General features: G+C 38.1%; 1 protein-coding gene across 39 annotated transcripts in view; it reads left to right on the top strand.

The window, feature by feature from the left end:
• The window catches only part of Mycbp2 (MYC binding protein 2, E3 ubiquitin protein ligase), a 233,430-nt gene that overhangs the window by 107,818 nt on the left and 110,734 nt on the right, over positions 1–14,878 (top strand). For all 39 annotated transcript variants that reach the window (XM_011244896.3, XM_017315794.2, XM_017315789.2 and 36 more), the window contains 5 exons: positions 6,406–6,497; positions 9,534–9,668; positions 11,469–11,552; positions 13,508–13,604; positions 14,564–14,756. In XM_011244896.3, coding sequence (XP_011243198.1) covers positions 6,406–6,497; positions 9,534–9,668; positions 11,469–11,552; positions 13,508–13,604; positions 14,564–14,756 — 601 coding nt within the window. The remainder of the gene's footprint in view (positions 1–6,405; positions 6,498–9,533; positions 9,669–11,468; positions 11,553–13,507; positions 13,605–14,563; positions 14,757–14,878) is intronic.

Genomic DNA, 14,878 nt, shown 5'->3' with positions numbered 1-14,878 from the left:
AGATATCTACAGAACATTTTATCCTAAAACAAAAGGATATACCTTCTTCTCAGCACCTCATGGTACCTGCTTTAAAATTGACCACATAATTGGTCACAAAACAAGCCTCAACATATACAAAAATATTGAAATTGTCCCCTGCATCCTATCAGATCACCATGGACTAAGGCTGATCTTCAAAAACAAAATAAATAATAGAAAGCCAACATTCACATGGAAACTAAACAACACTCTTCTCAATGATACCTTGGTCAAGGAAGGAATAAAGAAAGAAATTAAGGACTTTTTGGAGTTTAATGAAAATGAAGCCACAACATACCCAAACTTATGGGACACAATGAAAGCATTCCTAAGAGGAAAACTCATAGCTCTGAGTGCCTCCAAAAAGAAAGTAGAGAGAACACACATTAGCAGCTTGACAACACACCTAAAAGGTCTAGAAGAAAAGGAAGCAAATTCACCCAAGAGGAGTAGAAGGCAGGAAATAATCAAACTCAGGGGTGAAATCAACCAAGTGGAAACAAGAAGAACTATTCAAAGAATTAACCAAACGAGGAGTTGGTTCTTTGAGAAAATCAACAAGATAGATAAACCCTTAGCTAGACTCACTAGAGGGCACAGGGACAAAATCCTAATTAACAAAATCAGAAATGAAAAGGGAGACATAACAACAGATCCTGAAGAAATCCAAAACACCATCAGATCCTTCTACAAAAGGCTATACTCAACAAAACTGGAAAACCTGGACGAAATGGACAAATTTCTGGACAGATACCAGGTACCAAAGTTGAATTAGGATCATGTTGACCATCTAAACAGTCCCATATCCCCTAAAGAAATAGAAGCAGTTATTAATAGTCTCCCAGCCAAAAAAAGCCCAGGACCAGATGGGTTTAGTGCAGAGTTCTATCAGACCTTCAAAGAAGACCTAATTCCAGTTCTTCACAAACTATTCCACAAAATAGAAACGGAAGGTACTCTACCCAACTCATTCTATGAAGCCACAATTACTCTGCTACCTAAACCAGAAAAAGACCCAACAAAGATAGAGAACTTCAGACCAGTTTCCGTTATGAATATTGATGCAAAAATCCTCAATAAAGTTCTTGCTAACCGAATCCAAGAACACATCAAAACAATCATCCATCCTGACCAAGTAGGTTTCATCCCAGGGATGCAGGGATGGTTTAATATATAGAACTCAATCAATGTAATCCAGTATATAAACAAACTCAAAGACAAAAACCACATGATCATCTCGTTAGATGCTGAGAAAGCATTTGACAAAATCCAACACCCATTCATGATAAAAGTCTTGGAAAGATCAGGAATTCAAGGCCCATACCTAAACATGATAAAAGCAATCTACAGCAAACCAATAGCCAACATCAAAGTAAATGGTGAGAAGCTGGAAGCAATCCCACTAAAATCAGGGACTAGACAAGGCTGTCCACTCTCGCCCTACCTATTCAACATTGTACTTGAAGTCCTAGCCAGAGCAATTAGACAACAAAAGGAGAACAAGGGGATACAAATTGGAAAGGAAGAAGTCAAAATATCACTTTTTGCAGATGATATGATAGTATATATAAGTGACCCTAAAAATTCCACCAGAGAACTCCTAAGCCTGATAAACAGCTTCAATGAAGTAGCTGGATATAAAATTAACTCACACAAGTCAATGGCCTTTCTGTATACAAAGGATAAACAGGCTGAGAAAGAAATTAGGGAAACAACACCCTTCTCAATAGTCACAAATAATATAAAATACCTTGGTGTGACTCTAACTAAGGAAGTGAAAGATCTGTATGATAAGAACTTCAAGTCTCTAAAGAAAGAAATTAAAGAAGATCTCAGAAGATGGAAAGATCTCCCATGCTCATGGATTGGCAGGATCAACATTGTAAAAATGGCTATCTTGCCAAAAGCAATCTACAGATTCAATGCAATCCCCATCAAAATTCCAACTCAATTCTTCAACGAATTAGAAAGGGCAATCGGCAAATTCATCTGGAATAACAAAAAACCGAGGATAGCAAAAACTCTTCTCAAGGATAAAAGAACCTCTGGTGGAATCACCATGCCAGACCTAAAACTGTACTACAGAGCAATTGTGATCAAAACTGCATGGTACTGGTATAGTGACAGACAAGTAGACCAATGGAACAGAATTGAAGACCCAGAGACGAACCCACACACCTATGGTCACTTGATCTTTGACAAGGGAGCTAAAACCCTCCAGTGGAAAAAAGACAGCATTTTCAACAAATGGTGCTGGCAAAACTGGTGGTTATCATGTAGAAGAATGCGAATTGATCCATTTCTATCTCCTTGTACTAAGGTCAAATCTAAGTGGATTAAGGAACTCCACATAAAACCAGAGACACTGAAACTTATAGAGGAGAAAGTAGGGAAAAGCCTATGGGTACAGGGGAAAAATTCCTGAATAGAACAGCAATGGCTTGTGCTGTAAGATCAAGAATCGATAAATGGGACCTCATAAAATTGCAAAGCCTCTGCAATGCAAAAGACACTGTCAATAAGATAAAAAGGCCACCAACAGATTGAGAAAGGATCTTTACCTATCCCAAATCGGATAGGGGACTAATATCCAATATATATAAAGAACTCAAGAAGGTGGACTCCAGAAAAACAAATAACCCCATTAAAAATGGGGCTCAGAGCTGAACAAAGAATTCTCACCTGAGGAATACTGAATGCCAGAGAAGCACCTGAAAAAATGTTCAACATCCTTCATCATCAGGGAAATGCAAATCAAAACAACCCTGAGATTCTACCTCACACCAGTCAGAATGGCTAAGATCAAAAATTCAGGTGACAGCAGATGCTGGAGAGGATGTGGAGAAAGAGGAACACTCCTCCATTGTTGGTGGAATTGCAAGCTTGTACAACCACTCTGGAAATCAGTCTGGCAGTTCCTCAGAAAATTGGACATAGTTCTCCTAGAGGATCCAGCAATACCTCTCCTGGGCATATATCCAGAAGATGTCCCAACCGGTAAGAAGGACACATGCTCCACTATGTTTATAGCAGCCTTATTTATAATAGCCAGAAGCTGGAAAGAACCCAGATGCCCCTCAACAGAGGAATGGATACAGAAAATGTGATACATTTACACAATGGAGTACGACTCAGCTATTAAAAAGAATGAATTTATGAAATTCCTAGGCAAATGGATGGACCTGGAGGGTATTATCCTGAGTGAGGTAACCCATTCACAAAGGAACTCACACAATATGTACTCACTGATAAGTGGATATTAGCCCAGAAACTTAGGATACCCAAGATATAAGATACAATTTGCTAAGTGCATGAAACTCAAGAAGAACGAAGACCAAAGTGTGGACAATTTGTTCCTTCTTAGAATTGGGAGCAAAACACTCATGGAAGGAGTTACAGAGACAAAATTTGGAGCTGTGACGAAAGGATGGACCATCTAGTGATAGCCATATCCAGCGATCCATCCCATAATCAGCTTCCAAATTCTGATACCATTGCATACACTAGCAAGATTTTGCTGAAAGGACCCCGATATAGCTGTCTCTTGTGAGATTATGCTGGGGCCTAGCAAACACAGAAGTGGATGCTCACAGTCAGCTATTGGATGGATCACAGCGCCCCCAATGGAAGAGCTAGAGAAAGCACCCAAGGAGCTAAAGGGATCTGCAACCCTATAGGTGGAACAACATTATGAACTAACCAGTACCCGGGAGCTCTTGTCTCTAGCTGAATATGTATCAAAAGATGGCCTAGTTGGCCATCACTGCAAAGAGAGGCCCATTGGACTTGCAAACTTTATATGCCCCAGTACAGGGGAATGCCAGGGCCAAAAAAGGGGAGTGGGTGGACTGGGGAGTGGGGCGCGTGGGTATGGGGGACTTTTGGGGTAGCATTGGAAATGTAAATGAGAAAAATCTTAATTAAAAAAAAAAAGAATACCTCTAGCACATCTGCTTATACTAAAACCACAGTAGTTTCAGGCTGTGTGTATTTTAGTCCACCATCTTCAGAATGGTTCAGAGTGGTTTGACTCAGTGAATCAGTGAGTCGTGGAGTTCAGTAGCTAATACCCAGCCAACTCGTCAGGATGATTCACATGGAACGGCTGATTTATATTTATTAGTACATTTGCATAGCATCCACCAAGCTCTTCAAGATGATGTATGTTTCTCCCTTGTGCCGAAAGAGTTTTTTTGAGGGGTGGAATATCACAGTGTGTTTCTGCCCTATGACTGAAGAAGGCATTAGAGCAGTGCTTCTCACCTCCTGATGCTGCCACTCATTCATCTAGTGCCACAGCTGTGGTGACTGCCAGCCTTAAAAGTATTTTTTTGTTCCTTCATAACTAATTTGATAGTTATGAATCGAATGTAAATTTCTGATATTCAGGATATCTGACATGTGACCCACAAATTGCTTGTGGCCCACAGGTTGAGAACCAATGCCTTAACAGAACTAGAGTCTATCAGAATTCCCTGGAACACGTCTGATTTCATGTATGCTTCCTGTGTCACTGTCCTCTGTTTTCTAGCACTTGCTTGTTTCTCAGATAGGTCAAGCAATGCAGCGTCAGGACCTTGGTACTTGTTCTTCTCTCTGGCTACAACTCTTCCTGCACGTCTCACTTCCTCATCCCCTTTGACCTTGACTCTGATGAGTCCACTTAAAATCAGTCACTTAAAATCCTATTCCCTGTCACAAACATAGACTGATATCTCTTTTTGCTCGTTTTGTTTGTTTTTTTTTTGTTTGTTTGTTTGCTTTAATGATCTGTATTTTTTAACTTACGGTTCCTAAAGCCGTGACTGGAATGTTGTATGAGTTTAAAAGTGTTTGTTGAGTACAATGGAAGAGACAAATTGTGAGATCATCTCAGAAAAGAAGGAAAAGCACTGAACAGTTTTACACTGGGATATTCTTCTCAGATACTCTTGTTACTGAGTGGCAGTGCACTTGTGACGCATGTGAGGGCCCGAGTTCATTCATTCCCACTACAAAAGATAAGAGACAAGCTATTGTATATAAGTTGAATTAGTTCAGGATTATTAAAATTCTCAGCCAGAAGTAAGAGTGTGGCTGAGCTGACAGTCTTTTTTTACTGCTGAAGACGAGACACAGTGACGTCAGGGAAATGGAAGCATATGCTTTTCTGTGGGCAGTGGAGTGAAAGTCCCTGCCCCCGTGTACAGAGTGAGGCTGGCAAGAAGGGGCCAGTGATCACTTTACTTTAGAACAAAGAATACTAGGGTCGCTGGGAGAGAGACTCTGTAAAGTATGATCATAGAAACAGGTTTCTAGGCCCTAGGGTATAGTTGAAAATTTGAAATATAGGCTTAGTAATGTTCAGTAATTTTAATGTCTTATCTGCTGTTGTTGCTGCTTACCTGCTATAACTCTCTAGAAATAAATGTGTTTACAAATGTTAGTCCATTTTTCTTAGAAAATGTTAATTAAATTATAATTGCATCACTCCCTCTACCTTCCTGGTCTCCCTCAAATCCCTTTTAGGACTCCTCCTCCCAACCCCTCCCATGTTGCCCTTCACTCCTTCTCAATCTCTTTATTATTAGTGTCACATATAGAAAAGCATAAATATATAAATATAGTCTGGAGTCTCATTTCAGGGCTGAAAGCTTTGTATTAGGTAAGAGTTTAGGGGCTTGTATCTGAAAAGTCTCATTCTCATATTAGCCCAGTTTTTAAAAAGATGTCTTTGCTCATGATTTCTTTTTCCTTACCTAGAGTCTTAGCCTATCTATAGCCTTTATTTCAAGGTTTTCGTCTCTTCTCTTTCCATGCTGCTTACTAAACTCCTTTTTGCTATCTGAATTTTTTTTTTCTTTTAGAACCTTAATGTGACTTTTCAATTCCTCTGTAGTAATATTTTTATAATCTTTTTGTGCAAGGTTTTTGTCCAAGGGTTCCACAAATATCCTTTCATTTGATTTGCATGATCACTACAGGATGGACATTGTTAGTATCTACTTTCTTTTTTATGGGCGAGGAAACTAGACCCCAGATCTTCACAGCTTTTAAGTAATGAGATAAGAGTCTGCCTCATTTAGAATTTCTGAGTTGAAATGCTTTAAGTTTTTTCAAAATCCTTTGAAATTTATATTCCTACTTTATCATATCAGGTACAAAATTAATAGTATAGAACAGAATTGATACATCCCTAAAACACTGTATAATTCTTATTTTAAATGCATGTATACTAATATAATTTATTTAGCTATTGAATTTAATATTTAACTTAGTAATTATAATTTAGTAGATAAGAGTTTTATATAACTTATAGGTTAGTTATACTGGACATGCACAAAATTATAAATTTGGTGCACAAAACTGAATGATTGGGAACAATGTGTTTTTTCTCTACTCTAGCTATTTGAATTGGGTCCTGATGGAGGAGATCATGAAACGGATGGAGACCTTCTTGCAGAGACTGATGTGTTGGCTTATGACTGTGCGGCTAGGTAAATGTTTTCCTCGTTTTTCACTGAAGTTTTTACACATTTGAAATAAAAATTTTATTTTATTTTAATTTAATAAACATTTTTAAAAGGAAGTTTTTGAATAATCTATTAAAGGTAAAATAAGGAAATATAACTATATAAAGCTATGTTTCACTCAGTGTTGGAAATATATTCTGAGAAGTTCATTGTTAAACAGTTTCATCCACTTATAAATATCATAGAATGTCTTCACACAAACAGATATTCTGTCCCCCTATACCAGGTACACAACTTGGCAAAATAGTTTAGTCACTATCCATTACATTGTGACTTGTTATCTGAAATGTTAAGTAGAATATGAATATATTAGTAAGTGTAATCTTAATTTTTCATATAGATAACCAACTCAAGACTGAAAATTAAAAAAAAATACATATATTTGTATTTTCATTCTTGAGTTAGTCAATATTTTACATGTATGACACACTCAGGCAGGTGATCAGCTTTATTGAAGGCTCTTGGCAACATACTTAGATCAGAGTATTGATTTATAAACATTTATTAGTATAAAAAGACTTAGGTTTTGCCTCCTTTCTGGAATTCTAAGAATTGTGTCGCCAATACACTATGATAAATTAGTGTTTTGATCCCTGTACTGTTGTGATGGAAAAAAGACATAAACTGAGCTTTATAATAACAATAGTTCACTATACTTCCCAAAAATAGCTATGTTTAACAAATGCTATTTGGTGGCCAGGGGAAATGGCTCAGTTGTCACAGTATAGCTCTTCTCTCTGTCTCCGTTCTGTCTGTCTGTCTGCCTGTCTGTCTCTCTCTCTCTCTCTCTCTCTCTCTCTCTCTTACACACACACACACACAGACACACACAGACACACACACACACACACACACACACACACACACACACACACACAACACCCTTACTTCAGATTGCCAGCCTTCACATGAAAGCCAAGGTGATCATTTCCCTAGCTGGGATGCCTTGTCTGGCCTCAGTGGAAGAGGATGTGCTTAGTCCTGATTTGACTTAATGTCCCAGGCAAGTTGGTGCCGGGGTAGAGAGCTCCCTTTCTCTGAGGAAAAGGGGAGGGGGAAGGGAGGTTGCAGGAGAGGAGAGAGGGGCCTGCAAACCAGAACTGATATGAATCAATAAATAAATTAATGGGGAAAAAATCCAAAGAAGTGGTGGGGCTGTGGAGGTAGGTGACCCCTGGCACACACAGGCCTGCTAGTATAGCAAAATTAGCAAGCTCCAGGGTTAGTGAGATAACCTACCCTGTGTCAGAAAATAAGTTGGAGAAAAAGTGAGGAAGACTCTCCATGTTCACTTGGCCTCTAGGAGTGCATGTGTGTACACACGCACGCGTGCACACACACACACACACACACACACACACATACACACACACACACATACATACACGCATGCACACACACAGAGACAACCTCACGGATGCACGTAAACATGTGCCAAAAGTAACCTTAAAAGGTACGTCACATCTTTTTGCGGATAATAGTACATGTTTTCAGAAATGCAGGCTAGGCGTTGGCTTTACCTATAGTACCAGAGATAACACTTTTGAGAACTGAAGATTGTATACTGTTTACGGTAAGCACTAGATCAATGGTTCTCAACCTATGGGTCACGACCCCTTTGGCAAACATCTGTCTTCACATATATTTCCATTACAGTTAGTAAGAGCAGCAGGATTACACTTGTGAAGTAGCAGTGACCATCATGTTGTGGTTGGGGATCGCGGCAGCAGGAGGAGCTGCATTAGAGGATCCCAGGGTTAGGACGATCGAGAACCACCGCACTGGTCTTCAGGATGCTCTTGTCCTATGTCATCTTCAGATTTTATACAGTTTCACCTAAACAGCACATTAAAACAAGATCATTTTCGTGACACTTTAATAGACCCTTATTATTTGCTACTTATTTTTGAACAGAGGATTATGGTTCTAAGATTTGAACAATGATGAACTTGGTAGTGAGTGTTGTGGAGTTTCTTCATTACCTCACTCCCCTGGCCCCAGGTTTTCTGGGTAGCATTTGTGTCTTTTTGGTGTAGTCTTCATTCATAGCAGATCATGGACTAGCAAAGCAGGATCCCTCACACATTTTTACTGAGCTCTGCTGAGTCTCCTGCTTATTGCTCTTTCTTTTTGTTTGTTATCAATACCAGTTAGATCCAGCCACGTTTACTTGGCCTCCTACCAGCTATTCTTACAGTTCAGTGTCATTTCCTGTTAAAAGAAATTAACTTTTTATATGTGTAGTTCTTGTTCTCTGACAGGCTCAATTCCAGACAGCATCTGTATTAATTTAGTCCACAGACAACTCAGTGAACTAAACAGTTTTTGACCATTTCATTATTTAAAGATTTTTATTTGGAGGGGATTTCATACAGGAATATAATATATTTACACTTCAGGGTTCAGGTAAACTAAAACACAGAATAATTGTAGTAACTTGTCCTAAATGTCCAAGCTAGCGGGTCATTTTCCTGACATTTCACCCCTCAGAACTCTTAGCTAAATAAATAGTTCTTAAAACTAATGGAAAATTCTCTTGTCTAGATAATGCTTTTGTAACAATTTCTAATTGTCTTGTTTTAAAACAAGTTTTATAAATTTGAAAGTTTTAAAAATTTAAGAATGTTGTAGAATTCATAAAGAAAGGGAAGAAAATTTGATTTTCCAAAGCTAAGGAACTGAAATTAGTTAAGTGTCCAAATTTTAAGATTCTTGTTTGGAAAAAATCTTAAAATAAAAAAGCAATTTTAGGCCGGGCGTGGTGGCACACGCCTTTAATCTCAGCACTCGGGAGGCAGAGGCAGGTGGATTTCTGAGTTCGAGGCCAGCCTGGTCTACAAAGTGAGTTCCAGGACAGCCAGGGCTACACAGAGAAACCCTGTCTCGAAAAACCAAAAAAAAAAAAAAAAAAGCAATTTTATGGGTTTTGGTATAAGGTAGTTGATAGTAGGTAAATGTAACAGACGAGGGCTAAGGTGTTTGACTTCTTCATTTCTTTAGAGAAAAATATGCAATGATGTTTGATGAGCCAGTTCTCCTGCAAGCTGGATGGTGGTACGTAGCATGGGCTCGAGTGTCAGGGCCCAGCAGTGACTGTGGCTCTCACGGCCAAGCGTCTATTACCACAGATGATGGGTAAGCATAATGGAAACCTTTGACTTAGTCAATTCTTATTTTTGTTTTTGGGATATTGATCTGAAATCTCACAGAGCATTAATATAATTGCTAAAAAATAAATTTACATAATATATAACCAAATATGCATTAATTAAACTAGACAGAGCAAGGAGAAAAGAGTGCATTATTCTTACCAAATGGCATTTGTATCTTTCTGGGTATCAAGATGTTTCAAAGCTTTATAACTGAATTAACAATTGCATAGAGGAAGGGTGCAGGATACTGATGAGTTTGGAATAATAAAAAGGATGTGTGCATGTATACATGCATATATAAACATATATAGTGAATATATACATACATAGCTTATATACAGATATATATGTATATGTACACATAATGTTTTGATGAGTAGATTGATACGATATTTGCAAACCGTTTGTAAGATACAAAGCTTCTGTCATATAAAATATTATCTTAATGAAATGCAGAGGAAATTTTTCTCACTTTCAGACTAGGAGGAAAGCTCAGTCAGTAAGGTGTTTGCCACACAAGCCTGAGAGAAGGATCTGAGTCTAATCCCAAGAATCCATGTAGAAAATTGGGATGAGGGAACATATACTGGGGAGCAGCGACAAGTATGTCCCTGAGCTTGCTAGTCAGACAGCCTAACCACTGAAAGACGGGGACCGACCTTCCTTCCTTCCTTCCTTCCTTCCTTCCTTCCTTCCTTCCTTCCTTCCTTCCTTCCTTCCTTCCTCCCTCCCTCCCTCCCTCCCTCCCTCCCTCCCTCCCTCCCTCCCTCCCTCCCTCCCCCCCTCTCTCCCCTCCCTCTCACCCCCCCCTTGTGTGTACCTCTGGCTTTACTGGAACTCACTCTGTAGAGTGACCAAGCTAGCCTCAAACTCACAAAAATTTCTTTTGTCTACCACACAAGTGCAAGAATTAAAGTCGAGTGTCACCACCACCCGGGAGAGACATTTTCCTAAAAACCACTGATTGACTCTTGAGAAGTAATGATTGAGGTAGACCCTGGTCTCCATGTGTACACATACATACACAGGGCTGCAAGCACTCACAGTGCATGCACATACATACACACTGCACTAAGTAACAAAACAATTCCTTATACAGTATACTATTGGATTCCCTCAGTAATTTTAAAGCAGTAACTTTCCCATTTATACTCAGGAAATTAGAGAAATACAATGGGAAAATGATATGCTTAGAGTAATGGTGTGGTTACTATGTGCAGAATCCAGCCCTCTGTCTACACTTCTAGTCTGATCCTAGTGTTTGTAAGAGAAACAGTTCATTTCATTTCTCTTGAACATAGTCGTATACAAGGTTCATGCTAATTTATGAGGTGAATTCTGTTCTGATGAGTGTTTACAGGAAGTTAAGTCTGCCTTAGGATGTTTCTCTTTCAGCTCCCTGTTGGATTTTTGCTAGAACTGAATTCACCCAAAGTTGCATGATTATTGTACATAGTTTGTTCCAAATGGAATCTCATGACTCTGGAGGCTGAAGCTTCTACATGTATCTAGTTAAGCTGCTTTTATGCTCAGAAGTGGAAATCTTTAGTTGAACACTGACTGTGGAGCTCCTCATCCAGGAGTTCCCGTCAAGCTCAGTCGTTCGTTAGGTTCATAACTCAGGAGCTCCAAATCAGGACACTACTGTTTCAGTTGAGATTGAACAAATGAATAATTTTTATTAGCATAAAATTTGAAGATCTTATTATTAAATGTCTTACTAACTTTAATCACCCTTAAAGCTTGTCATTTTTGATATCATCCTATTCCTTCTTGCTTTTAGGGTGATTTTCCAGTTCAAGAGTTCAAAGAAGTCAAATAATGGTACCGATGTAAATGCTGGTCAGATACCTCAACTGTTATACAGGTATTAAAGTTAACTAACTTTGAGTTAACTAATACAACTTAGTCATTTGCTATGCTGAAATAAAATCACTATAAATTATGCAGCAGTGGAGAAATTATTCAAGCACTGAGGACATTAATGTTACCCTGGTAGAATACAGTTACTTAAATTTTTGTTAGTATTTAGTATAACTAGTGAATATTTTCTGCATCAGACTTAATTCAGAATTTTACATATTGTGGCAAAGTATTATATCAATAGCAATATACCAATAACTAATTTTTTAATCTGCCTTTTGATTTTAATACCAATTTCAAAATGTAATAAAGTTTGTCTTAAAGAATGTGAATTAGGATGGGAAAATACTTTAGATGTGCACCTAATCAATTTATTGGACTCCTTTTTCCCCTCTGTGCTAGAGATTAAAGTTAGGGAGTGACAGGCCAGGCCAGCACTGGATACTCTGCTTCATTTCTGTCCTGATAGTCTTACAACAGTATTTTGTGATAGAAGCCATTGAAAAAAATCTTAGCTTCCACTTTTAAATGAAATCGCAAATTGCTCGTAGTGTTTATTATTATATTACTAACAATAAGAATTTTAATTAATTCAAACTTGGAATGAGAAGCAGTTGATATTTCAAAGTATTTGTCTATTTCTAGATTAACCCCCCATTAAAACTGCCTTTCTTCCTATACATAGTTCCTAAAAGTATCTTCTAGTAATCACTGAGATAATTTGAATGTTACAAATCTCATATTATCAAGAAAGCACTTTTGGTCATTACATTGTAGCCATTGTTTGACATTAGCAGTGTTTGTCTGCTTGGTTGTGAGGTTTGGCTTTTAAAAATTCAGTTCTCTCTCTGGCCCGAAAGCACTTTGTGAATATAGCAAATTGCACAGACTGCTCTTGTGAACTACCGTTGAATATGTGCATCCCTAGGGAATATGACATTTATATTCTTAATGCTGGATATTAAAGATGATTATTTCACTATGGTGAATGTACATTTTAATATATTATTTTTATTACTTCTTTGGGAATTTCACAATGTATTTTAAGAGTATTCATCCATGCTTCTCCCTCTAATTCATTCCAGATCTACCCTGCCCTTTCCCTAGCCCTATTTCATGCCCCTCCTTTGCTTTCTATGATGTTTTTCCTGATTTCTTAAGATATATAGATATTTTTGAAGGTGAATTTTTTTTATTATTTCTAATATATACACTTAAAACTGAAATTTTACCTGTAATTCATTGTTTGGTTTAATTGTATAATCTTTGATGTACACTGATTTTAGTATTTCATTACTCAATATTATATATTTCACAAATACATATATTTTATATATGAATACCAAATCTATATAATTATGTGTGTGCATTTGCGTGTGTGTGTATGTGTGTGCGTATTTGCGTGTGTGTGTGTGTGTGTAGCTTTGTGGTTAGGTAGGTGGCTAGGTGGGAAGATGACATCTTGTACCGAGTCTAGTTAGTGTCACTCCCATGTGTTTAGTGCTGACCACTTGGAATTGTGTAACCTAGCAGAAGCTCCTCCCTAGAGAAAACTGCATTCCATTCCCACTCTCAGCAGCCATTGAGTGTCTGTAGCTCATCATCTGTGGTGGGCTTGGGAGATTTCTCCCATCCACGTGGGCATGTTAGCTAGTATCCTGCAAGTCTCGTGCTGATATTGTCCCGGCAACCACAGATACACTGTCTCCGTGTGGTTAGCATTCCAGTCAGGCCCAGAAGACACTGATTCGCTCCTGTCTACCAAACTTCTCTCTGGATCTTAATCTGGATCTTAAAAATCTGTCTCCTCTTCTATTATTGTCCTTTAGTCTTGAGGATAGCGGGACATAATATAGATATTGCATTTGTAACTGAGCACTCCACTGACAATAAGGAATGAGCATTGAAAGTTTTCACTGGACGTTTGAACAGAGTATATTATTTATCTTCTCCCACCAGACTCCCGACCAGTGACGGCAGTACCTCAAAAGGCAAGCAGCAAACGAGTGAGCCTGTCCACATCTTAAAGAGGTCTTTTGCAAGAACTGTCTCCGTGGTAAGCCACTTTAACACCTTTGCTGTTTAGTGCTGAGTGTTAATTTTAAGGCTATCTCAGCATAGCTTTATGAATTCAGATCTGCTTTTATTTTGATGTTTATAGATAGTCTAGGCAAAGATAATGCACCCTGTCAGTAGTGGGAAAGTAAAAATGTTGCTTGTGACTTTACCATGTCCAGCTACAGTGGCTTTTCTACATCTGAAATGACCTGTGACTTTTCGGACTAGACACCACATACCCTGATAAGTAATTACCTTTTCATTAAGATAATACTGTTCTTGTCATTTCCAAAAATTTCTATATGTATATATAAATGGCCTTGTGGTTAATAGGTAATTGAAATTATTTATTTATTATTCGGTCATTTATTTTAAATTTTTTATTTTTTTTTATTATGTCAGCAGTCATCTGGACCTGTGTGAGGATTGGGGAGGAAAGTACTCCTTTCTGAGGTTCTATAGTGTTTGCCACCATTTAAGTGTGACCTTTCTCAGACTATCTAGAACCTTACTTAAGGAAGCCAACCCCATGAGCCCATGCTTGGGAATTTTAAAAAACCCAAATAATGGGTTTTGTTAGTATCTTCTGGTCAACTTCTCAAAAATTGGCTATAGTTTTAATTATACATTTTAATATATATGTATTGTATAGATAGATAGATATCACTGATTTATAATATTTTAACACTACTTGAAATTGTTATACTATATAAATTTATCATTTCGATGAAACATGTAAACTATATTTTTTCTTTTTCTTCTTTTGTCTACATTTATAAGATAAGCTAGCTAGGCAGGTAAAAGGAAAATATAAAAAAATATATAAAGGTGTTTTATTTCATCTACCAAAACTCAGCAAGAAGTTCAAGTTAGTTTTGAAGTGGCGTGCCGATGGCCCCCTTTACTCCAAGTGTGCTCTCACTTGAACTGACGGTGTGCCTTCCTTGTCCCGAGTAGGAGTGCTTCGAGTCGCTGCTGAGCATTCTTCACTGGAGCTGGACCACCTTAGTCTTAGGAGTGGAAGAGCTCAGGGGGCTGAAAGGGTTCCAGTTCACCGCTACACTCCTTGACTTAGAGCGGCTGCGCTTCGTGGGCACCTGTTGTCTGCGGTTACTGCGCGTCTACACCTGTGAGATATACCCAGTATCAGGTATGGTGATCTTTTAAAATAACATTGGAGAAAATCAATATAGAGATAGTCAAGTGTTTAAGATCCTAAGATACCTTTAAGTTCTTCCTAAAATAAAGACAGAAAAATGTAACTTTTAAACT

This window comes from Mus musculus, chromosome 14 (genome assembly GCF_000001635.26).
Source record: "Mus musculus strain C57BL/6J chromosome 14, GRCm38.p6 C57BL/6J".
Taxonomy (NCBI): Eukaryota; Metazoa; Chordata; class Mammalia; order Rodentia; family Muridae; genus Mus; species Mus musculus.
This window is presented reverse-complemented; position numbering and strand designations above follow the sequence as displayed.